The 26,436-nt window shown below is 51.0% G+C and overlaps 1 protein-coding gene across 1 annotated transcript in view; it reads left to right on the top strand.

Annotated features, from left to right (window-relative positions):
• col25a1 (collagen type XXV alpha 1 chain) overlaps positions 1-26,436 on the top strand; it is a 256,959-nt gene that overhangs the window by 64,248 nt on the left and 166,275 nt on the right. The window contains exons 10-11 of the mRNA XM_085965125.1: positions 9,781-9,807; positions 9,938-9,982. Coding sequence (XP_085821251.1) covers positions 9,781-9,807; positions 9,938-9,982 — 72 coding nt within the window. The remainder of the gene's footprint in view (positions 1-9,780; positions 9,808-9,937; positions 9,983-26,436) is intronic.

Raw genomic sequence — 26,436 nt, 5'->3', positions numbered from 1 at the left:
CGCGCGAGCGCTCATGCAGTCCAGCTCAGCATCGACTATGCCCTCATGGCTGCGGATCAAGCCTCGGATCCGGAAGTCCAATCTTACAGAACCAACCCCTCTAGCCTCCAAGCGGCTGACGTCAAATTCCATGCCGCGGGCACTACGCTACTCTGCGACGTCTCCGTAGGAGATCCTCGCCCTATCGTCCCGGTCGCCTGGCGCCGAAAAGTTTTTGACGCCATACACAGGTTGTCGCACCCTGGCATGACGGCCTCGCAATGGCTGATGTCGTCCAAATTCATGTGGCGGGGCATGCACATGGATGTTCGCGACTGGGCCAACACCTGCATGGTCTGCCAAGAGGCCAAGGTGCAGCGTCACGTCAAGGCTCCATTGGCCACTTTCGCTGTTCCGGAACGTAGGTTTGATCATGTGCATGTGGACCTGGTGGGGCCACTTCCGCCTTCGCATGGGTTTACTCATCTTCTTACAATGGTGGACCGCACCACTCGATGGCCGGAGGCAGTTCCTTTGTCAACCACCACTTCCGCAGACGTCGCCAGGGCATTCATCTCCTCTTGGGTCGCCCGTTTCGGGGTACCGGCGGACATCTCGTCTGATCATGGGCCGCAGTTCTCTTCGGAGCTCTGGAACGCTGTGGCTCAGGGGCTCGGCGTCAAGCTACATCGCACCACTGCCTACCATCCACAGGCAAACGGCCTGTGCGAACAATTCCACAGGTCGCTCAAGGCCGCACTGCGAGCCAGCTTTCAAGGCGCGGGCTGGGTAGACAGGCTTCCATGGGTCCTTTTGGGTCTTCGTACGGCGCCTAAAGAGGATCTTCAATCATCCACGCTCGTATATGGCCAGCCGCTACGCGTACATGGGGATTTCCTTCCGACTCCAACAGAGCCATGGTCGGCATCCCAGCAGCTCGTCAGACACCAGGAGGCAGCCAGAAGTTTCGCTCCAGTGCCTACGTCGCATCACGGCTTGCAGAGCTCCCACGTCCCAGCTGAGCTGAAGAACACCGACTATTAGTTTATCCGCCACGACGCTCATCGGGACCCGCTCAAACCCCCTTACACTGGTCCTTTCCGCGTGATAGAGCCGGGAGACAAATCTTTTTCGGTCGATGTCGGAGTTAAACTGGACCACATTTCGGTTGACCGGTTGAAGCCGGCTCACTTGGACCTTGACCGCCCAGTCGAGATCGCACAACCGCCGAAACGTGGCCGACCGCCCACAGTCGCCATGCCAGATCAAACGCAACCGCCCGCCAGCTCGCCCGCCGTCCATCAGCTTCCGCTTCAAGGCTACAGAAGTCGATCTGACAAGCTTGTCAGGCCTCCTCGCCGTTTTACTTTTGCTATTAAAGACAATTCTGGGGGGGCGCATGTGGTGGAGCCACTAAGGGACTCCGATCAATTGTATATAATTCCCTTGAATAATATGTTAGCTACAGCCTGAGTCTGTATCTTTGTTTTCACTGTTTACATGTACAGAGCGTGATCACTTTAATAGCGCAGGTAAACGCGATGACGTCACGCCGTTCATCACGTGATCCCCCACTGGCGAGAAAAACGTGATGACGTCATGACGCCAGCCACGGGACCGCCCAAGCAGTCCTCGTGGAGCCTCCGAACTGACTAGACCTATATTCGATGTTCTCTTGTAGTTATCCATTTAACTCTGTTAGTTTTCATTAAACCTCGTTTATTTGATCGCCTGAGTGGACCTCAGTCTTTTGGATAGGAACTAGACATTCCTACACTAGCACTGTTTTCAGAGAACAGACAGGCTCACCCTTCCGGGTTAGGATCACACCTACTGCTGAGTTCAGATAGGAAGGGGTGAGGTCATGGAGGGATTTTAACAAGAGGATGGGAATTTTAAAATCAAGGTGTTGGTGGACAATGTTCCCCCTAATATTTTTGGGGTGCGCGGTCCCTTTAACAGGCTGCGCGGGATCTCCAGACAGCTGCGCGGCCACGCAGCGTAGCGAGCACGGGGTGATGGGTGAATGGGACTTGCTACGTGCAGCAGAGTTTTGGATGAGCTCAAGTTCATTGAGGGTGGAAGATGGGAGGCTGGCCAGGGGAACATTGGAATCGTCGAATCCGGCAAATAACACATAACTGTAATGTTATGAAAGTTGTAGGACCAACACACAATATGCTCTCTTTTTTTTAATTCATTTATTTATTGCCCATCCCTAGTTGCTCTTGAGAGGGTGGGAGTGAGCGGCCTTCTTGAACCACTGAGGGCTGGTTGGTGGGGTGGCGGGGGGAGGAGATGGAGAACGTGGTGCAGGTGTAAAGCGGGTGGGGGTGGAATAACGTGATCCAAGCCTAACAGAGGATGGGAGAATGTGATCTATCTTCCCATCTGGATCACGTTCTTGCTGTCATCCGCCACCTCCCGCCCTCCTTTAGAACTGAATCACGTTCTTCCCCCCTCCCCACTGTTCTCACCGTGCCCCACCCCCAAGTTCCTGACCTTCTCTCCCCGGGTTCCTGACCTCCCCCTGGATCTCTTGACCTTCTTCACCCCTCCCCGAGTTCCTGACCTTTCCCCCCCACACCCCTCCGAGCTACCCTCTCTCCAAGCTCCTCCCTCTCCAAGCTCCTTTCCCCCCTTCAAACCCCTCTCCTCTCTCTTCCCTTTGATCCCCTCTCCCCCCTTCGATCCCCTCTTCCCCGCCTTTGATCCCCTCTCCTTTCTCCTCTCCTCGATCCCCTCACCCCCTTCGATCTTTTTATTATTATTACTAGCTGAAGTGCCTGGCGGTGCCGAGGGATTTTTGAGGGCATGTTGTTGTTGGAAGAGAGAGAGAGAGAGCACGACTGGGGGAAAGAGAGAGCGCGACTGGGGGGAAGAGAGAGCGCGACTGGGGGGGAAGAGAGAGAGCGGCTGGGGGGAAGAGAGAGCGCGACTGGGGGGGAAGAGAGAGAGCGACTGGGGGGAAGAGAGAGAGCGACTGGGGGGAAGAGAGAGCGACTGGGGGGAAGAGAGAGCGTGACGGGGGAAGGGGGGGGAAGGTGGGGAAGGGGGGAAAGGGAGGGGAGGGGGGAAATGGGAGGGGGGTGAAAGGGGAGGGGAGGGGGAAGCGGGGGAAAGGGGAGGGAGGAAGGGGAGGGGGGAGAGGGGGAGAGGGAGGGGAGGGGAGAGGGGAGGAGGGGAGGGAGAAGAGGGGAGGGAGAGATGGGGAGGGGAAAGGGGAGGGGAGGGGGAGGGGAGGGGGAGAGGGGGCGGAGGGGAGGGGAGGGGGAGAGGAGGGGAGGGGTGGGGGAGGTGGGGGAAGGAGGGGGGAGCCAGCAGACCCTCTCCCCTCTGCCGGCGATGGCTCCGCTGAGCTCCGTGCCGCCCCACGCACTGACATGCCGAGCGCAGCGCCCCGGTCAGCCCGAGCCCAGCGCCCCGGTCAGCCCGAGCCCCGCCCTCCTGAGGCGGCTTGAGACGGCCGATTGCGGCTGGCCGGGCCCGGTTGCCTTGGTAACCCTCCTCCCCACTCCGCCTCCCGATCTCCGGGACCGGGCCTGAGCGGCTTGAGGCGGCCGATTGCGGCTGGCGAGCCCGGTTGCCGGGGTAACCCTCTCCGCTCCCCCTCCCCTCCCGAGCCCCGCCCCCCCCCCGCTGACCTGCTCGCTTCCCTCTGGCCGCGCTCTGTGTGGAGGTGCGCGTGCGCCGTGCAGCGCAAGTGCGAGGAGCTTGCAGTGAGCCCAGCCAGCCTTTACCAAGATGGCTGGCCGCTGGTTCGGAATCGAGCCCAGCGGGGGGGTGGGGGGTGAGGGGTGGGAGGAGCTTGCCACAAAACAATTGCCTAGGGTCCAGCATGGCTGGCAACAGACGCCCAGGCTTCGAGGCCTACCTGCAAAAACGGGGAAGGGTAGGAAAATTAATGAGATTAGATAAAAGATTTAGAAAGTAATTAACTTTTTTAAAAAACAATATGGCCTAGAAATTCAGTTGCTTGCGCCAGCCGGTAGCGCCTTAGGAGGAGGAGATGTTGGGCGCTAGGCGGCTAGCGGCCGGGCGCAGTGCGATCTGCGCCTCTCCCCAACTTCACTCACGATTTAGCGGCGGCGCAAAGTCTTTGCGCGCGCTCAGCTGCGCGCGCAGATCCTGACGTCATTTCCTCGTGCAACGCCCTTTGTGCGCCCCAAACTGGAAATTCAGTCACAACGCCCTATTATGCGCCTGGCGCCCCTAGCGACTGGTAGAGGGGAACGGTTCTCAGTCGATGCGGGGCGCGGGGGGCGCAAATTAAAGGGCACTCCTCCTGCAGTAGAAAAGGCTGCCATTTCGCAGCACTCCTTTTTGAGAGACGGATCTTTGCAGAGAGACAAAGGTAGAGAGCTTTCTGCTTTGGCTCAACACTCGGACAGGTACTTGTGGCTTCAGGCCACAGCTTTCCACTTGTCTTTGCCCTCAGTGTCATATCATTGTTTGCAAACATATAATGGGGGCTGCAATGGGTGCAAACGCTGGCCTTCTCCATTGCATCCAAAGCGCTCACAGACGCCGTGAGAGAGTGGCAGTCCTGGCTAGACGGAGAGGGGGCAACAGGCGTCGGGAAAGGAGGCCTTACCCACCCAGGGTATACCGCCAGCAGTTCTCCTATCTGAACATGTCTGACGAGCAGTGTGTTCGGAGGCTGCGGTTCCGAAGGGCGGTGGTCACTGAGATCTGCAACCTGCTTGGCGGTGATCTGCAGCCACATCTGAGGAGCAGGACGTCTCTGTCGGTGGCAGTGAAGGTGACGGTGGCTCTCAACTTCTATGCCACCGGCTCCTTCCAATCCGCTACTGGGGACATTTCCAACATCTCCCAGTTCGCCATGCATTGCTGCATCCGCCAGGTGACCAATGCCCTTTTCAAAAGGAGACGTCAGTTCATCTCCTTCTCCATGGTCCTTGTCAAGCAGCAACAGCGTGCAATGGGCTTTGCAGCATTCGCGGGCTTCCCCATGGTGCAGGGCGCCATTGACTGCACGCATGTGGCTTTGCGGGCACCTCTGGAGAATGCCGAGGATTACCGCAACCGGAAGGGCTACCATTCCCTCAACGTTCAGCTGGTGTGTGACCACAGGCAGCTCATCCTAGCTGTCAATGCCCGCTTTCCAGGCAGCAGCCACGATGCCTTCATCCTGCGCCAGACTTCTGTGGCAGACATGTTCCAGGCCCAGCCTCACCCACGAGGATGGCTTCTCGGGGACAAAGGCTATCCTTTGTGTACCTGGCTGATGACCCCGCTCCGTGTGCCCAGCACCCCTACTGAAGAGGGATACAACGACAGCCATCAAGCGACCAGGAACATCATTGAGCAAACAATCGGCGTCCTGAAGCAACGGTTCCGCTGTCTGGATCGTTCCGGTGGAGCCCTACAATATTCGCCGGAGCGAGTCTCCCATTTCGTGGTCGTGTGCTGCATGCTGCACAACCTGGCTATCCGCAGGACTCAGCCACTGTCACCAGAGATTGGAGGACCACCTGAGGAGGAGGAGGAGGAGGAGGAGGACCAGCACAGGAGGGAGGCAGAAAGTGCAAGGGCCACCCGTCGGCGGCTTATTGAACGTCGGTTCTAGGCCCCCTCTCAGGGAATGGCTTGTGCCAATGTCACCAGATGAATGTAGCCGCTCCACAAGCCCTCAGCCGAGCAGGGCAACCAGGACTTGCAAAAAAAAGCATGCACATTGCGATTTAAGAACATTTATTTATTGGAAACCTCTGCCCTTCCCACATTACAACCTCATGGAGAGAAGCCCCCTCCAAAAATACAAAACGAACAGTCTCGGCCTTACAAAACAAAGAAAGACACCAGTCTCGGCCTTACAAAACAAAGAAAGACACCAGTCTCGGCCTTACAAAACCACAACTACACCAGTCTCGGCCTTTCAACAAACACAAAGCATTTGGCCAGACCTTCTACTTTTTGCCCTGCGAGGGCGATGCCTTTCGCATCCGTGACTGGCCCCTGCCCGCCCTGCAGCTCCTCCTCAATAGGACCCCAGTGGCTGCAGCAAGACTGGGGGAAGGCTGCTGAGGGTCAGATGGCGAGACACCAGATGCCCTTGGGGGTCGGCCTGCACCAGCTCTGGCCCTGGAGGGTCCGGCTGCTGACTGCTCCAACTCTGCTTGGGCGGCAGCAGTCTGTCCAGCGGCTTGTGGCAGCTGCAATGGCGGAGTGGCAGTGTCGGCTGCAGGAATGGTGCCAACCTGACAGATCGCAGGTGCTCCCTGGTCGCCTGAGACATTGGCACTCGCACGGGCCAGCACTGCAGCATGCGCAGCAAACAGCTGAAGAACAGACTGCTGGGCTGCTGCTGCGCGGCGAGTGCCCTGGCGATGCCTGGCCGATCCAGCGAGGGTGGCAGCAGTTAGTGCCCGTGTGGCCCTGGTCTGTGTCCGCATGACACCAGCCAGTGAATGAACGGCACGACTGAGCACTTGGCTCGAAGCCGCCTGTGCTGCCGCGAAGTCCTGCAGACTCCTGGCCTGTGCTGCACTGAATTGTTGCAGACTCCTGGCCTGTGCTGCTCCGAATTCCTGCACACTCCTTGACAGAGACTCAATGGAGTCAGGCATCCTTGCCACTGCAGCCATGAGCTCAGTGTGCCTGCGCTCAGCCTGGACGGCCATTTCCTCCAGGAGCCGCACCTCCTCTGCGCTCACCGTCGCAGGACTGGAGGCCGCACTCACCCTCTGGGGAGAAGTCCGCCGAGCTTCCCCACCCCTCCCGCGTTGCTGCAGGCCGCTGGGCCCCGGAGCTTCACTCTCCTCCGACCTTTCCCCCCGGCTCCCCTCCAGGGAAGACGTGTCCCCTTCATCGCCATGGGCTGGCACGGCTGAGGGTGGCACTGATGGGCCGGCTTCCTCTTCCTCCTCCTCGAATTCGGAATCGCTGACAGTGGCAGCTTGAGGGCCCGCCTCCTCACCTGGCGATTCACCATCTGAAAGCAGGGAGGCACAAGAGTTGCTTTAGAGTGAGGACAGGGCGGCAGCGAGGGAGGCATGAGTGCGGCCATGCACTGCATTGGTCGGTCAGTGGCAAAGGATGCTGATCTGAGGCGCAAGTGGAAAGAGAGAGGTCAAAAAGGTGATGCCCTTACCATTGGTGCCCAGAACAGGGTCGGCATCTCCACTGGCGACGGGGCCAATCAGCCGTCCTGCCATAATGCGCTCCACACGCTGGTCGAGGTCGGAGAGCTCTTTGACGTCAGGACGGCCTCCCCTGGTCTCACGTTGCTTCCTCCGGTTGTGCGCCACCTTGGCCTGCAAGAGAAAGGATGGCCTCTAAGTACAGTGTGAAGCCCTGATCTTGTCTGCACTGCCTCCCATGGTGGACTGGCCCTGATAGTGTGAAGCCCTGATCTTGTCTGCACTGCCTCCCATGGTGGACTGGCCCTGACAGTGTGAAGCCCTGATCTTGGCTGTACTGCCTCCCATGGTTGAATAGCTTGTACAGTGTGTAAAGTGCTGAATGTGCAAGTGGTTTTCATGACAGTCCCATAGCTGCTGGATGAGGGCTGGCCCTTAGGGCTTTCAGGTCCCTTTGCCCATAAACTGAGGTGCACATGCAGGGATGAGGAGGACACTGGAAAGGATACTCACCCTGACAACCCGAGTGAGGTCGTTGAACTTTTTCCGGCATTGCACAGGAGTCCTGGCAACCACGCTGTTGGAAGTTACCCTGTTTGAGACCTCCCTCCAGGCTTTCCAGTAGGCGCTGGGCAGCGGCCTCCTGCCACCTTCTGGGAACAGAACATGGCGCCTGCGCTCCACTCCGCCAACCAGCACCCTCAGGTCACCCTCGCTGAAGCGCTGCGCTCTCTCCCTGGCCTTCTCCATAGCCCTGGGCATTGCGCAGATGAAGCAGAAGTGGTCAGGCCTAGCTTGAGGGCTGCAGTGTGCAGGGCGTTGCAGGCAAACAAACCCACCCTCCCCCTTTAAGAGCTGACCGGCGCCAGAGTGTCTGCCGTCAATCAACTCTCCGCACCTGCGCTGCGCCCGGCCTCGGGGGTATCGCTCAGGACCGCCGGCTTAGCGCCTAAAGATAGTCGTGCATCGCCTGTTTTAGCGCAGCAGCAACCTCTTGGGGCGATGCGACTGCATATCGGCGAAGGTGGCGCGAACTTGCGCCGGGCGCAAACTTTAGCGGCCGCCCGACTTTAGCGCCCCGAACGTGGCTACACTGAATTTCTAGGCCTATGCGTTTTAAAAGCAACTTTTTTTTTAAAGACGCAGAAAGCGGGAAAAAGAAATAAAAAGTTTGGAATCAAGATGGCGGCGACTCACCTTGGTTCAGAACGATAAGGCCCGCCCACACATGCACCGATTGGTCGACCGTCAGGTCACCGAAGCGTAGGATTGGTCAATCGTCCCGTCACTCGACTCTAGAAGGGCCCGCCCGCACGCGCCAAGAACCCGCCCCCGCCACGCAGCGATTGGTCAACCGCCGGGTCTCTCGACCGTACGATTGGTCGACCTCGACGTCACTCAATGCTAATGAGCAGATAATGAGCGGAATTTTGAACGTTTTTTGGATACCGCGGGCACAATTTTTGTCACACCGAAACGTAAATATGCTTACAACCGTTCTGGAATCGTAAGCTTTCTTTTGATGTAACACACGTGTAGGTACGCTCTATAACCTTTGATTGTATAGCCGGACAGAGAGACAGAAAGACAGACAGAGAGACATACCGTTTTTTTATAGATTATTCAGAACTCTAGGTGAATGCCCAAGACTCAAAATTTAGGACATGTTAATGTTGAGGAAATGAAGATAAATTAGGAAACAACAATTTTAAGTTCCGATTTTAACTGGGCGGGAGTTGATCGGGCAGGACCGAGGCAGCCGGCAGAGTTTACTCGCAGGCATCATCATCATTGGTCCCATCAGTCTCCCACCTGAATCTAGCAGGAAGTGGTACCTGGGCAGTGGACGAGAGCGAGATTTCGGATAGTGGGAGGACGCTGCCGAGGACCCAAAGCAACAGGCCTCAGCACTCAGCTGAGTGATTGGGAACACGGTCAGGAAAGGGTTCCCCACGCAGGCCTGTGGTTATAATTGCAGTTGCACCCTAATGACACCATCGGAGCCTGATCAGCATTTTAAAGAAGGACCCTGCTGCCTTCCGGTCGGTATCTCTCTCACCTGTTCAAAGGAGCAGGTTCATTTTACCCACGAGAAGGCAGCGGGATCGGTGTGGCTAAGTCCCAGCGGCTATTTTAACAGCCTGCTTGGTTTCTGCTGAGCGGGCAGGACTTTATGGTCTAGATTTTCAAAGGAAGGTAAAACTGAGGGAAGTAAGGAGTTCCACAGTTTTAAGGTTGTGGGAATAAATGAGTAGAAGACAATGTGATGAGCCTTCATGCAGTGAAGTATAAGAGAATGTATTCATCTTTAGTTACTTCTAAACCTTGGAAAATGTTTTTCAGCAGGAGCACCATACTGAAACAATATTAAAAATCTTCCAAGAGTCACCAGGAGACTTAATGGTACTCATCTTTTAGAAGTATCATTGCATGTGCTCTGATCACATGGAAATTAAGCAGCGAGTTTTCTTCCACTCAATAGGCCCTTTACAGGCCTATCTTTTCTAGAGACAAAAACTCAGTTCTTTGTCACAACTTAATGAGCAGAAATGTTAAGGATAAAGATGAGTTCTGTTTCCTGCTTTTAGGTAGAGATTCTAAAAGTTTGTAACAAGTGTAGAATTTTTTTAAAAATCTGTCCTACATTTTATCGTGTTCACAGTCAGATTTTTTTCTTTCTGCTGTTTCCTTTCATCAGGGTGAAGGTGGAGATCGTGGCGGGAAGGTGAGAGCCCTGCTTTGTTCGGTTATTATACTTTGTACAATTTTTAAATTACATTTACTTTTGTTGATTTAAGGTGAGTCTGCGTTCTATTAAAGTGCGTCTCTTCTTTTCCCATTCCTCTGTTGCTCAGGGTGATGGTGGTAAGCCAGGACTGAAAGGTGACAAAGGAGGAAAGGTAAATGCTTCAATAACACTCAACTAATCAGGGGTAATTTTAACCCCCAACACCCCAGGACGGGCGGGTGGTTAAAAAAAATGTTAAATGGGCAACCCGCCTCCAATCCGCCCACATCCGGTTTTAACGGAGGTGTGTTGGGGGTGTGCAACCAATCCGCGCTCAGGAGGCTGGTCAGCCACTGAAACCTTTTAAGGTGGCTGCATGCCTCCATTTTAATGTTGCTTTTATTTTTAATACTTTCTGGCCTCGGGAAACCCGCCAGCTGAAGGATTACGTGAAGGGCCAGATCCAATAGGTAAGTGTCTTTAAAGCGCTGCTCGTAGGCCAGGAGGAGCAGGAGTGGTCCCCCCTACCCCCGCAATATGACCCCCCCCCGCGTGTTCTGACCGACCGCCCGCGATCTGTCCAACTCCCTCCTGATGACCAACCACCCCCTAAACACTTACCGTCCTCGCCGATGACCAATCCCTGGCTATGGCCTGGTGCCGCAGACCTACCTGCTCAACAGCCAACCAGCTCTCAATCTGGCTGGCTACGGCGGGAAACAGAGAATTAAAAAAAAATCAGGTTCTGTCATTAAATCCGGCAGGATCTCTGTGAACCTTTTGCAAACAGATTGCGATTACATTCAAATTATTCAGCAGTTATGTTGGATTTTTTTGAAGGCCTGATGCCCTTTTATATTACAGTGCGGCCACACACAGCATTCCCAGCGCTGGCCCCAGCACAATAACATCAATGAAGTGGGGCTGCTGCCTGCAGTGGCACTGGGCCCCTGATAGCCTGAAACCCTTTCACCTTAACCTCTGGGACCATTTCATGTTTTGATAAAGACGGCAGGAGCAACGTAAATTGATCAACACCTCCAGATAGAGCAGCTCCTGGCAGAGTTCTACTGCTGGAAGAATAAGTTTTCTCCTTTTCTGGCCACAGATGGATAGAGTCCTGTGCGTGTACATTTTATTTGTCTGTCGTTTCCTTGTTTTGGGATCCACTCCACAGTGTAAGCAGGTTGGATTCCACAATACCAGGAACCTCACATTATGTTGTAGAACCACTTCGTGAAGCAGTTCAGTAATATAATGAAGACATGAGATGGATCGATTTACATTGTTCTCTGCATCCTTTTCAAAACATTAATTGGTCCCAAGATGGAAGGGTTTCAAGATGTCAGTTAATTGCTTCCCTGATATTATCCTGCTGATACAGTCCACTCTGACACCGTGAACTGGCACAAGCATACTGAAGAATTTCTAAACCAAATGCACAAAGATAGGAACTGAACAACAGTGTTATCAAGAACTTTACACCCGCAAATTAATACACCATAAAAGCGCAAATAGATTGACAGAAAAGGAAGAACTTTATCATGTTCTCATATATAGCATCTTATCATGTTCACAAGACATCCCAAAGTGCTTTACATCTTAACAAATTATTTTGGAAGTAGTCACTGTTTTGTAGGAAAACATGACAGAACAATTTGCATACAACGATATCCCACAAGGTGCAAATAGAATAAATGACCAGTTTGTTTTTATTCATTCTTGGGATTCACGTTCCCTGGATTACTGGTCCCGTAACATAACTACTATACCACCATACCCAGTTAATCAGTTTCTGGTGGAATTGGTTGAGTAAAGGTTGTTGTCCAGGACACCAGCGGACCCCCACGCGACCCCCCCCCCCGCCGCACTTCTTCAAATTGTGAAATCACTGGCATGAAAAATTAGGCTCGTTCTACGAGTGATCAATCCGCTCCGCCAGGTTGCCACCCAAGCGGTGAGAGTGAAAATGACCCCCGGGATCTTTTATGACTGACCACTCGACCCCTGGAGTGGGACTTGAACTCTTCTGAGTCAGAGTTGAGAGTGCTACCAATTGAGCCAAGATGACACTTGATAAGAAATTACTCCATAATATTCTGTTTTAATCCAGGTTTCTGGAGTGTGGATATACACAGGCCATGTTAAACTATCCTTTAACTCCAATACCACTATTATACCAGGAATATTGTGCTAAATTTAGTTGTGTGAATTTGGTGTATTAATCCAATATGGAGCAGCTAAATCTCAATATCACACCTATTCTCCTTTGAACATACTACAGTATTGTGGATCGCTTGTGTCATTGTTATGTCCTGAGTCAAAACGTTCAGCTTTCATAATGTAAAAGGCCAATGTGACTTGATTTCAATGATCCTGTTATTGTTTATGTACAACAAGGTGACTATAATAGGTTAATAACACAGCCCTTTGCAGTATTGGTAAAGAACACATTTATTATTCACTTGCTGTAACTGGAAAAACAGCACAGCTTTTTGTCTCTAATAATGATTACATTGTAACCTGTCTCAGAGAACATGCCCACTTGAAAGAACTTTTCTGCAATTGCTTTTTGAGGAGTTTTGTTTTGCTTCAATTCTGATGCATTTAGAGGAAAACTCATTTCCGTGATTTTAAATAAGCCAGCCGGATGTACTGATGAACCTTTTCAGGACCAACTGTACGTTGCGTAAGAGGTTGCGTAAGGCTTATGTTAACATTTAAAATGATGTATGCTTACACTAATCCAAGTTCAGACAGTCTCAGGTTTCCTATAGTTGTAAAATTCAGAAGACTGCCAACTGCCCTTGACATCATTTTTCCACAAACCATAGGAAAAGTGTAGTCAAAAGCCTGCACTATTTTCTCTGCATTAGGGTTAGGAACAGTCAAAAAAAATATGGATCATTTGTTATAGAATTATGGGGTCTGTGACTTCTGGGTGTGGTTCGAGGCAATGGTTTCAAGTTCAGCTATTGTTAATGCTCTGTCTAGGCCAAAAACAGATAGGTTGGAGAGTGAGCAACTGTGAAAGGTGGAATAGTTCCCACAATGATTTGTCATTGTCATCATTGGTGAATAAAGTTCTTCGCATACCTCCACCTTTACGCAAAGTTTGTTATCATTAAATATTCTGAAGCTTAAATCTCAGAGCTGGGGGTGAACAGAAAACCTCCCAGAAAATCTCAGTCAAATCTTAACTGATAAACTCACTCCTGCCCTCCAGTTCCATTACAAAACAAAAACTTGACTCAGCTCCAAGTTTCCATTTAATGGTTGAAGAGGGTGGAGGGAGCTGAAGACTAAGCCCTATAAAGCTCAGAATTGACTCATTCCTTCAAACTAGCCCAAGTTCAGATAAACTCGGTTATGGGCCCCAGGTTAGTGCTGTACACGTGATTATTTATAGGGAAGTAATATCCATGATTGTGAGGTACTTTATTGATGCAAGGATTTGCTAAAACTCATTGAACAATGCAGTAATTGTATCTTTCAGAATTCATAAAGGTATCTGGAGTAAAACATTGATTTTCTCTTCAGTAGATCGTGGCAATTCTAGTCACTACACCAATGGTACCAATGGTACTTATAATATGCCCCAGAACCATTGGTGGTCTGGTTTTTCTTCTACTTCCTTTGAGGAAGTGCCTGGTCCCTCCGTGCCCATGGTGATGCATTGGAACTTGGAAGCTCATTTTGTGAGAAATTACTGAAGACCTGTATTCCATCTTTTGTGGTTCACTGTATTGGATCATTCCTGAGAGCAAGCCTTGCAGGAGGCACTGTGGGGGATACATAAGAACATAAGAAATAGGAGCAGTAGTAGGCCAATCGGCCCCTCGAGCCTGCTCCGCCATTCAATAAGATCATGGCTGATCTGATCCTAACCGCCAATCCACTACCACAGAACCATCTCCTGAATCTAACAGAATTAGACACACGAAATAGGAGCAGGATCAGGCTACACGGCCCCTGGGCCCGCTCCGCTACCCACAGGGCCATGACCGATCCAAACCTAGACTCATGTCCAAATTCCTGCCCGCTCCCCGTAACCCTTAATTCCCTTTACTTCTAGGAAACTGTCTATTTCTGTTTTAAATTTATGTAATGATGTAGCTTCTACAGCTTTTTGGGGCAGCATATTCCATGGACCTACCACCCTCTGAGTGAAGTAGTTCCTCCTCATCTCAGTTTTGAAAGAGCAGCCCCTTATTCTAAGACTATGCCCCCTAGTTCTAGTTTCACCCATCATTGTGAACATCCTCCCCGCATCCACCCGATCCAACCCCTTCACAATCTTATATGTTTCAATAAGATCGCCTCTCGTTCTTCTGAACTCCAATGAGTAGAGTCCCAATCTACTCAACCTCTCCTCATATGTCCATCCCCTCATCCCCGGGATTAACCGAGTGAACCTTCTTTGTACTGACTCGAGAGCAAGTATGTCCTTTCTTAAGTATGGACACCAAAACTGTACGCAGTATTCCAGGTGCGGTCTCACCAATACCTTGTACAACTGAAGCAATACCTCCCTATTTTTATATTCTATCCCCCTAGCAATGAAAGCCAACATTCCATTGGCCTTCTTAATCACTTGCTGCACCTGCATACTAACCTTTTGAGTTTCGTGCACCAGGACCCCCAGATCCCTTTGTACTTCAGTACTTTCCAGTTTCTTGCCATTAAGATAATAACTTGCTCTACGATTTTTCCTGCCAAAGTGCATAACCTCACACTTTCCAGTATTGTATTCCATCTGCCAAATCTCTGCCCACTTACTTAGCCTGTCGATGTCCCCTTGCAGGTTTTTTATGTCCTCCTCACTCACTACTTTCCCTCCCATCTTAGTATCATCTGCAAACTTTGATATGTTACACTCGGTCCCCTCCTCCAAATCGTTAATATAGATTGTAAAGAGTTGGGGACCCAGCACTGACCACTGCGGAACACCACTAGTTACTGATTGCCAGTCTGAGAATGAACCATTTATCCCAACTCTCTGCCTTCTGTTAGATAGCCAATCCTCTATCCATGCCAGAATATTACCCCCAATCCCGTGATTTTTTATCTTAAGCAATAATCTTTTGTGTGGCACCTTGTCAAATGCCTTTTGGAAGTCTAAATACACTACGTCCACTGGTTCCCCTTTATCCACCCTATATGTTACTTCCTCAAAGAACTCCAGCAAATTTCTCAAACATGACTTCCCCTTCATAAAACCATGCTGACTTTGTCCTATTAAATTATGATTATCCAAATGTCCTGTTACTTTCTCCTTAATAATGGACTCCAAAATTTTACCTACCACAGATGTTAGGCTAACCGGTCTATAGTTTCCAGCCTTCTGTCTACTGCCCTTTTTAAATAAGGGTGTTACATTAGCAGTTTTCCAGTCTGCCGGGACCTTTGCCGAGTCCAGGGAGTTTTGGAAAATTATTACCAATGCATCCACAATCCCTACCGCCACTTCCCTCCAGACCCTAGGATGTAAGCCATCAGGTCCAGGTGATTTATCCACCTTGAGTCCCATTATTTTACCGAGTACCACTTCCTTAGTGATTTTGATCATGTTTAGCTCCTCCCCCCCTTCAGCCCCCTGTTTGTCCAATGTTGGGACATTCTTAGTGTCTTCTACTGTCAAGACTGATGTAAAATATTCATTCAGTGTTTTTGCCATCTCCATATTTCCCACCATTAATTTCCCGGTCTCATCCTCTAAGGGACCAACATTTACTTCAGCCACCCTTTTTCTTTTTATATAACTATAAAAACTCTTCCTATCTGTTTTTATATTTTTTGCTAATTTACTTTCATAATCTATCTTCCGTTTCTTAATCAATCTTTTTGTTATTTTTTACTGTCTTTTAAAGTTTTTCCAATCCTCTACCCTCCCACTAGATTTGGCTACCTTATATGCCCTTGTTTTTAGTCGAATACTATCCTTAATTTCTTTACTTAGCCATGGATGGCTGTCTTTTCTTTTACACCCTTTTCTTCTCAGTGGAATATATATTTTTTGGAAGTTGTAAAATAACTCCTTAAATGTACACCACTGATCATGTATCGTCTTACCCTTTAATCTATTTTCCCAATCCACTCTACTCAATTCCGCTCTCATACCTTCATAGTCTCCTTTATTCAAGCTTAGCACGCTTGTTTGAGATCCAACCTTCTCACCCTCTAATTGAATATGGAATTCAACCATGTTATGGTCACTCATTCCAAGGGGATCCTTTACTGGGACATTTTTACTTAATCCTGTCTCGTTGCACAGGACCAGATCTAAGGTTGCTTGCCCCCTGGTCGGTTCAGTTACATACTGCTCAAGAAACCCATCCCTAATACACTCAATGAACTCATCCTCAAGGCTGCCCTGCCCAATTTGATTTGTCCAATTAATATGATAGTTAAAATCCCCCATAATTATAGATGTTCCCTTATTACACGCCTCAACTATTTCCTGATTGATACTCCGTCCAACAGAGTTGCCACTGTTCGGAGGCCTATAGACTATGCCCACTAGTGTTTTTTTCCCCTTATTATTCCTTACCTCCACCCAAACTGTTTCATTATCCTGATCTTTTGACCCAATATCATTTCTCTGTATTACAGTGATTCCTTCCATTATTAACATAGCCACCCCACCTCCCCTTCCTTCCTGCCTGTCCTTCCTGATCGTTAAATAACCTGGTATGTTTAATTCCCAGGCATTGTCACCCTGCAGCCATGTTTCTGTAATGGCCACAAGATCATACCCATATGTAGTTATTTGTGCCATTTACTCGTCTATTTTGTTACGAATGCTACGTGCATTCAGATAGAGAACTTTCAAAGATGTTTTGTGACACTTAGTTCCTGCTTTTGCCCTTTTTATTACTTAACTTTTACTCCATACCTTCTGCCCCTTCCTGACACGCTCTGGTTTTTAATTTCCCCACTGCTACCTAAGTCTATGACCTTCTCTGTTGTCATTTTTATTATTTGCTCTCTAGGAACCTCCCCCCCCACTAGTTAGTTTAAAGCCCTCTCTACGGCCCTAGTTATATGATCCACCAGGACTCTAGTCCCAGCACTGGCCAAGTGAAGCCTGTCCCAACGGAACAGCTCCCTCCTGCCCCAGTACTGGTGCCAGTGTCCCAGGAAGCAAACCCATTTCTCCCACACCAGTCTTTGAGCCACGCATTTAACTCTCTAATTTTATTTGTCCTAGCCAAATTCGCTCGTGGCTCAGGTAATAATCCAGAGATTATTACCCTTGTGGTTCTGCTTTTTAATTTGGCCCCTAGCTGCTCAAACTCCCTCAGCAGAACCTCCTTCCTTGTCCTATCTATGTCGTTGGTACCAACATGGACCACGACAACTGGATCCTCCCCCTCCCACTCCAAGTTTCTCTCCAGTCCAGAGGAGATGTCCTTAACCCTGGCACCGGGCAGGCAACACAGCCTTCGGGACTCTCGCTCTCGGCTGCAAAGAACTCTATCTATCCCCCTAACGATACTATCCCCTACCACTACAACATTTCTTTCAACTCCCCCCACTTGAATGGCCCCCTGCTCCACGGTGCTGTGGCCAGGTTGCTCATCCTCCCTGCAGTCCCTGCTCCTGTCCCCACAGGGAGTAAGAGCCTCGAACCTGTTGGACAAGTGCAAGGGCTGCGGCTCCTCCAACACTACCTCCTGGATCCCCGTACCTGCCTCACTTCTAGTCACACCATCCTGACCCTGGCCACGGACTACATCTGAATTAATTAATCTAATTGGTGTGACTACCTCCTGATACACAGAGTCCAGGTAACTCTCCCCCTCCCTGATGTGTCTCAGTGTTTGAAGCTCGGACTCCAGTTCTTCAACACGGAGCCGGAGTTCCTCGAGCAGCCAACACTTACTGCAAATGTGATCACCGTGAGCATCAATGGTGTCCACCAGCTCCCACATGTTGCAGCAGCAACACATCACCTGATCTCCCATTCTATGTAATTAATTAAATTTATTAATATTATCCTTAAATATCCCCTGCCCCGATTCTAGATGGTGAATATCACACCTTAGAAACTATAAACCAAAGAGATTTAAGCTTAAAAGGGAGAAATACTCACCAACCAATCACTTACCCGCTTTCTGGTGACGTCACACTTGGATTACTTTTTACCTCTCTCCTTCCAGACTGGAGACTGGTTTTACCTGGTCTCTGGGGACTTTTATACCCCGCTCTGCCGCTCAGGTTTCCCGCCGACGCTGTGAGACCTTACCTGGTCTCTGGGGACTTTTATACCCCGCTCTGCCGCTCAGGATTCCCGCCGACGCACTGAGGCCTTACCTGGTCTCTGGGGACTTTTATACCCCGCTCTGCCGCTCAGGTTTCCCGCCGACGCTGTGAGACCTTACCTGGTCTCTGGGGACTTTTATAGCCCCGCTCTGCCGCTCAGGTTTCCCGCCGATGCTGTGAGGCCTTACCTGGTCTCTGGGGACTTTTATACCCCGCTCTGCCGCTCAGGTTTCCCGCCGATGCTGTGAGGCCTTACCTGGTCTCTGGGGACTTTTATACCCCGCTCTGCCGCTCAGGTTTCCCGCCGATGCTGTGAGGCCTTACCTGGTCTCTGGGGACTTTTATACCCCGCTCTGCCGCTCAGGTTTCCCGCCGACGCTGTGAGGCCTTACCTGGTCTCTGGGGACTTTTATACCCCGCTCTGCCGCTCAGGTTTCCCGCCGACGCTGTGAGACCTTACCTGGTCTCTGGGGACTTTTATACCCCGCTCTGCCGCTCAGGATTCCCGCCGACGCACTGAGGCCTTACCTGGTCTCTGGGGACTTTTATACCCCGCTCTGCCGCTCAGGTTTCCCGCCGACGCTGTGAGACCTTACCTGGTCTCTGGGGACTTTTATAGCCCCGCTCTGCCGCTCAGGTTTCCCGCCGATGCTGTGAGGCCTTACCTGGTCTCTGGGGACTTTTATACCCCGCTCTGCCGCTCAGGTTTCCCGCCGATGCTGTGAGGCCTTACCTGGTCTCTGGGGACTTTTATACCCCGCTCTGCCGCTCAGGTTTCCCGCCGACGCTGTGAGACCTTACCTGGTCTCTGGGGACTTTTATAGCCCCGCTCTGCCGCTCAGGTATCCCGCCGATGCTGTGAGGCCTTACCTGGTCTCTGGGGACTTTTATACCCCGCTCTGCCGCTCAGGTTTCCCGCCGATGCTGTGAGGCCTTACCTGGTCTCTGGGGACTTTTATACCCCGCTCTGCCGCTCAGGTTTCCCGCCGATGCTGTGAGGCCTTACCTGGTCTCTGGGGACTTTTATACCCCGCTCTGCCGCTCAGGTTTCCCGCCGATGCTGTGAGGCCTTACCTGGTCTCTGGGGACTTTTATACCCCGCTCTGCCGCTCAGGTTTCCCGCCGATGCTGTGAGGCCTTACCTGGTCTCTGGGGACTTTTATAGCCCCGCTCTGCCGCTCAGGTTTCCCGCCGACGCTGTGAGGCCTTACCTGGTCTCTGGGGACTTTTATACCCCGCTCTGCCGCTCAGGTTTCCCGCCGACGCTGTGAGGCCTTACCTGGTCTCTGGGGACTTTTATACCCCGCTCTGCCGCTCAGGTTTCCCGCCGACGCACTGAGGCCTTACCTGGTCTCTGGGGACTTTTATACCCCGCTCTGCCGCTCAGGTTTCCCGCCGACGCTGTGAGGCCTTACCTGGTCTCTGGGGACTTTTATACCCCGCTCTGCCGCTCAGGTTTCCCGCCGACGCTGTGAGGCCTTACCTGATCTCTGGGGACTTTTATACCCCGCTCTGCCGCTCAGGTTTCCCGCCGACGCTCTGAGGCCTTACCTGATCTCTGGGGACTTTTATACCCCGCTCTGCCGCTCAGGTTTCCCGCCGACGCTGTGAGGCCTTACCTGGTCTCTGGGGACTTTTATACCCCGCTCTGCCGCTCAGGATTCCCGCCGACGCACTGAGGCCTTACCTGGTCTCTGGGGACTTTTATACCCCGCTCTGCCGCTCAGGATTCCCGCCGACGATTGCAGCCCTCGACAAAAAGATACTGAATAGTACTTCATTGGAAATAAAAAATAGGGTGAGACATAAAAGGACTGGCTATCACTCGTTTTAGACTATTGCACAATGTCAAGCTTTACCCCTCTGAGTCCAAGCTACAGCACTCAGAATGGGGGGGTGGGTGGGTGGGGAGCAGGACGCTGTAGATATGGTTTCCAGCGGTTTCCACAGAACATACCTACAGTCAGGGAATTTATCCCCTGTCAGTAACAAATATTCTTCCCTTCTCATTCCCAGTCCGCTACCAGCAGCTGGTTAGCATTATGACAGCACCCCCACATAGGTTGTACACCAAGCAGCTAAAGCATGTTCCACCCTAGCTGAATAGGGTAACAATCAAAGATCTGATGGCACAAATGCCACAATACCCACCAACGCTATAGTTGCTCACTCACTACCACAATGTACATGTACATGTACCGTACCATGCATACTGCACCAGGTATACTGTATTCTCTGACTGTAATGCATGATAATGGCTTGGAATTTGCAGTAGTAATGTCGGCGAAACAGTCAGCGCTCACCGTTATTACTGTGTAAAACTGACAGCAACTTCTGACGTCCGCACATGCACAGTTAAATGCGTGGCTGTCAGTGATACCCTGCCCCTCCACAGAGTGCGCTGTTGCAGTCTTCGCAGATGGAAACCGCTGATTTGTCATGAACTTAAACTATTTATGCACTATTCGCGCTGTAAAAACCAATGAAAATGTTAAGCCTTGTTCAATCAGGTGTAACTGTTTTCAACTGAGTACTAAGTCATAATTACTGCTAAACAACCTCCCTAGCCCTGAAAAACCAATTTTACAAGTGTGGAGTCTCATTCAATCAGAAGAACATTTAAAAAATTGCAGATTTTTAATAAAAAAATGTTTTTATTTTCTGTTTAAAGTTTTTGTTCTGATATTTACGTTTCTCCCTTAACTCCATGTGTATGTCCCAATCTTTATTTCACTTTCTGTACAATGTTTTAAATGTGATTTATGTTCCCTACTTTTTACTTCCTACTTTGCTGTCTGTGAGAATTCTTCAATCTGATTGTCTGATCAGCCTGCTTGCTGCCTGCCCTGTGGCTGGACGCCGCAGCTCCCCTGCAGAAGGCGCCAAATTCAAACTGGCATCGGAAAAGAGGAAATCTATGCTCTAAAGCCCGTTAAATCTTCATGGACAGCTTTTCTCGAGGTCAGCGGTGAGCACTGTCCCTTCACCGCTGACCGCAAAATCCGGGCCATTATATTGTAACAGCCAAGATGAATTATGGGGAACATAACAAAGAAAAATGTTGCTGCTGGTGATGGAACCTCTGAGTCTAAAATTTCTGGGGTAGTGAGAGGATGGTGGCGGTGGGAGGAGGGGGCGGAATTTTTCTTCCAGCTTATGATGCACCCAATTTTCAATGGGTGATGGCCTCCCACCACCGCAGCCTGTTTTGTGGGTGTGTCTGGGGATGTTCTCGTGCTACCCGGGAAATCCGCCTGTGGCTTATAGCAGGCATGGGTTCCATCTTGGACCTTCCCAATGCCCCACACAACTCGAGGAGCAAAGGCTCTACAATCTTAGGTCACCAACCTCAAATGGTAAAATGACCCCATCCCTAAGATTTGGGACAAAATCAACATCCTCTTCAACAGGTGGAGCAGGAACCCCAGAATTTGGGCCCTGTGTGTTTTGAAAGCTGTAGTTAGATATTTAGCACTGAGAGGGTTAAGTTCACATATTATTTGTTGCTGGGTATAGTTTTTACATCACCTTCAAAAAACATCAAAATAATCTAAAAGAGCAGTTGCAGGTGATATTTATTAAGTGAACATATCGTATTACAATTGTTCTCGGAAGAACAGGCCTGTTTTTAATGAAGGTGGCTGAGTGCTCAGTGGACTGAGTACAGGGTGCTGAACCCCACTGGTGCACGGCACAGCAGGTCTTCACAGATGTATTTGTAATATTTTAGCTCCTTCACTTCTGCACATAATTTTTATAACATCCATAGGCAGCAATGTGAATAATCGTTGGTGGTAACTACACCCCTCTTCATATCTGTTACATCCAGAATTCCAGCATTTCAGAGAAAGAAACTTCTTTGACACGAACGAGTGACTTTCCACAGAGGTTCGGCTGGTTGTCCTCCTTAACTGCAGCAAAAGAGCCACAAAATTCCCGGGTTTCCGTGACTCTTTCGTCAGACAAGCATAGAACCCCCACAGAAATTCGCCCCCAATGTTTTTATTTTTAGCGTGGAGCTGCACTAATTTATTCAATACTAGCTGAAGTGCCCGGCGGTGCCGAGGGTCTTTTGAGGGCATGTTGTTGTTGGAAGAGAGAGAGAGAGCGACTGGGGGGAAGAGAAAGAGCGACTGGGGGGAAGAGAGAGAGCGACTGGGGGGAAGAGAGAGAGCGACTGGGGGGGAAGAGAGAGAGCGACTGGGGGAAGAGAGAGAGCGACGGGGGGAAGGGTGGGGGAAGGGGGGAAAGGGGAGGGGAGGGAGGGAGGGGAGAAAGGAGGGGAAGGGGAGGGAGGGGGGAAGGGGAAGGGGGGGAAAGGGGAGGGGGGGAGGGGAGGGGAAAGGGGAGGGAGGGGGAGGAAGGGGAGAGGGGGAGGGGGGGGAGGGGGAGGGGGAGAGGGAGAGGAGGGGTGGGGTGGGGGAGGTGGGGGAAGAAAGGGAAGGGGGAGCCAGCAGACCCTCTGCCGGCGATGGCTCCGCTGAGCTCCGTGCCGCCGCACGCACTGACATGCCGAGCGCAGCGCCCCGGTCAGCCCGAGCCCCGCCCTCCGGAGGCCGGGCCTGATGCGGCTTGAGACGGCCGATTGCGGCTGGCCGGGCCCGGTTGCCTTGGTAACCCTCCTCCCCTCTCCGCCTCCTGATCTCCGGGACCGGGCCTAAGCGGCTTGAGACGGCCGATTGCGGCTGGCGAGCCCGGTTGCCAGGGTAACGCTCTCCGTTCTCCCTCCCCACCCGAGCCCCCCCCCGCCCCGGCTAACCTGCTCGCTTCCCTCTGGAGGTGCGCGTGCGCCGTGCAGCGCGAGCGTGAATTTAGCGCGAGGAGGTTGCAGTGAGCCCAGCCAGCCTTTACCAAGATGGCTGGCCGCTGGTTCGGAATCGGGCCCAGCGGGGTGGGGGGTGAGGGGTGGGAGGAGCTAGCCACAAAACAATTGCCTAGGGTCCAGCATGGCTGGCAACAGACGCCCAGGCTTCGAGGCCTACCTGCAAAAACGGGGAAAGGTAGGAAAATTAATGAGCTTAGATAAAAGATTTAGAAAGTGATTAACTTTTTTAAAAAACAATATGGCCTAGAAATTCAGTCGCGTTTGCGCCCACTTATTGGCTAAAGAGTGGTTTGCGCCGGAAGTTTTTTAGCGCCCGAAATTCAGTTGGTCCCTAACATCGGCGTTAGCCGGTAGCGCTGCGCCGGCACCGATGATGTCATCGGTGTGCACAGCGCACCCAGCTCCAATGCGATACCGTGCCGACCGCCAAATTCAGTTGCGGCCGCCTTGCCCGTGGCGGCCACAAACAGCGTTTGAAAAACGGTGCCTTGCAGCTCCGAGAGGCCGGCGCATAAAGGTGGACGGGCGGTCGGCCGCTTTCCCGGCAGCCGCCTGGCCGCACCTCCCTCCCCGGACTCCTGCACCACCCCCCCCGCGGCATTGGTGTCTGACTCCCGCGAGCCCGGCACTTCTCCGTGGTGCCGGGCTCATTTGCCGGGGGAATCCAGCGGCGATCTCACGGCTGCAGGCAGCTCCTCCTTAAGAGAAGGAGGAGGCCTGCAGTACCCCAGCCTGCCGCACCGCATCGGGTGCCGCAGCGGCAGCTGGACGCCTGCAATTGACTTTCATCGCCCCAAGCGAGGCGGCCAAACCCTGCAATAGCGCCCGCCTCCGTCTTGGGGCGCTGCAACTGAATTTCAGGCGGGCGCTACGGGAATCCGGGCGAGCGCTAAATTTCGGGCGCTAAAGACCTGGCGGGGCCTTACTGAATTTCTAGGCCTATGTGTTTTAAAAGCAACTTTTTTTTTTAAGATGCAGAAAGCGGGAAAAAGAAATGAAAAGTTTGGAATCAAGATGGCGGCGACTCTCCTCGGTTCAGAATGATAAGGCCCGCCCACACACGCACCGATTGGTCAACCATCAGGTCACTGAACTGTAGGATTGGTCAATCATCACGTCACTCAACTGTAGGATGGCCCGCCCGCACACACAATGAACCCGCCCCCACTCGCTGCAAATGAGCGGATAATGAGAGGAACTTTGAACATTTTTTGGATACCGTCGGCACAATTTTTGTCCGAGCAAAAAGTAAATACGCCTACAAGTGTCCCCTAATGATGAGCTTTCTTTTGATATAACATATGTGTAGGTACGCTCTATAACTTTTGATTGTATAGCCGGCCAGAGAGACAGACAGAGAGACAGACAGAGAGACCGACAGAGAGACAGACAGATAGACATATCCTTTTATATATATATAGATAGAAACACTGCACTTTTTCAAAGCAAGAAATTAGTTTAAGCAGTAGTGTTACCTCTGGTTCAGAAGATTAAGGGCTTGACTTGAGCACATAATCTAGGCTGATCCTCCAATGCAGTACTGAGGGAGTGCTGCATTGTTGGAGATGCCGTCCTTTGGATGAAACAATATGGCCCTGTCCACCTTGTTCAGGTGAGCGTTAACGATCTCAAGGCACTATTTGAAGACGAGCAGGGAGTTTCCCCAGTGTCCTGGCCAAAATCATCCCTAAATCAACACCAGCATAAAAAATCTAAGTGGTCATTCATCTTATTTCTGTAGCTGGGATATTGTTGACACAGAATAGCGGCTACATAACAGTCACTGCATATCCTAAAGTAATGATGTTGTTTGAGGGAATAAATGTTGGCCAGGACACAAGGTGAACTCTCCTGCTCTTCTTCTAATAGTGCCATTGGATCTTTTACTTTTCACCTGAAAGTGGAGATGGGGTCTCAGTTTAGTGTTTCATCCAAAAGATGGCACCTCCAACAGTCCTGCACTGAAAGGTCAGCCTAGATTATGTTATCAAGTCTCTGGAGTGAGGGTTGAGCCCACAACCTTCTGACTCAGAGGTGAGAGTGCTACCATTGAGCCACGCTGACAGCTTATTTGCGCATGTACACTACTTTGGGGATGGTTGCATCTTCTGCCAGCACTTGGTTCCACTGACATTTAACGTGTATTTTAGAAAAGATGCAACTCTGGCACATTTGACTGACACCCCTAATTCTGACCTGCTATGCCTGAACTACACCATTTGTGCCCCCAATTAATCACAGATTTTCAGACCCAATGTAACCTAATTAAGCATGATTTGGAAATAATGTACTAAAGGTTCAAAAAAAGTATGTTTAAAAAAAAGACTTGCATTTATCACAGAAATCACAGAAACCCCACAGTGCAGATAGAGGCCATTTCGGCCCATCGAGCCTGCACCGACACATATCCCACCCGATCCCCGTAATCCCTACACCAACACATATCCCACCCTATCCCCGTAACCCCACGTATTTAATCCCCCTAACACTAAGGGTCAATTTATCATAGCCAATCAACCTAACCCGCACATCTTTGGACTGTGGGAGGAAACCGGAGCACCCGGAGAAAACCCACACAAACACGGGGAGAATGTGCAAACTCCACACAGACAGTCGCCCGAGGCCGGATTCGAACCCGGGTCCCTGGTGCTGTGAGGCAACAGTGCTAACCACTATGCCACCGTGCTGCCCTATATAGCATCTTTCATGACCACCGGATGTCCCAAAGTGCTTTACAGCCAATGAAGTACTTTTTGAAGTGTAGTCACTGTTGTAATTTAGGAAATCACAGAAAATAAATTCTCATTTTGGCACTTTTCCAAATATAAGTGTTATCGTGTCTGTGGCTATAGAGCCCGTGAACATTGGCAGGAGATCGGTGGAACCCCCCTCCCCCATTCCCCTCCCCCACCCCGGAGAAACAGTGTAACCGGCCAGTTACTCCCTTCTCCGGAAGTTCTGTCTACCTCCTGCTGAAGTTACAGCAGAAGATCAGGAAAACCCTCGTGGCAATTCAGGACCAGAGTATCTTTGTCTCATTTCATTAAACATATATTTGCTGCGTATTACTATATTTTCATTTGTTTTTTTTTATGAGGGGGCTTTAGGATGACAATGTAGTTGTCGACGTATTTGTGTGTAAGTGACAGTATGCTCACTTCCCAAGACTGGGTGATCATCAATGCCTCGTTGATAGCTGTGTTATATCAATGGAACATCATTAAGAACTTTTTACAGCCATGACCTATAGCCCTCTGCTCACAGTCTGTGACCTCAGTGAACCCGTGTGCCTGTGTTGTGTATAATTAATACCTGCTGTGGTTGGGCCAAGAATTAGTAGTTCTCTCCAGATGACTCTTGCAACAGATATCTTGGAGTTGACAGTAGATTTATGAAATATATATATGTATAAAGGTTGTGTTTGGCCATGATGTGCCAGAGGGTTTGTGGAGCAAAAACGATCACATGAGAGGACTTGTACTGCAAAATTATCGTTATAGCAAATCTCAGCTGCTGTGACCATAAATGGCAGATAG

Source organism: Somniosus microcephalus, chromosome 2 (assembly GCF_052327205.1).
Source record: "Somniosus microcephalus isolate GS21.2 chromosome 2, FLI_Smic_1.0, whole genome shotgun sequence".
NCBI classification, from domain to species: Eukaryota; Metazoa; Chordata; class Chondrichthyes; order Squaliformes; family Somniosidae; genus Somniosus; species Somniosus microcephalus.
The sequence above is the reverse complement of the archived record's forward strand: the minus strand, read 5'-3'. Positions and strand labels throughout refer to the sequence as shown.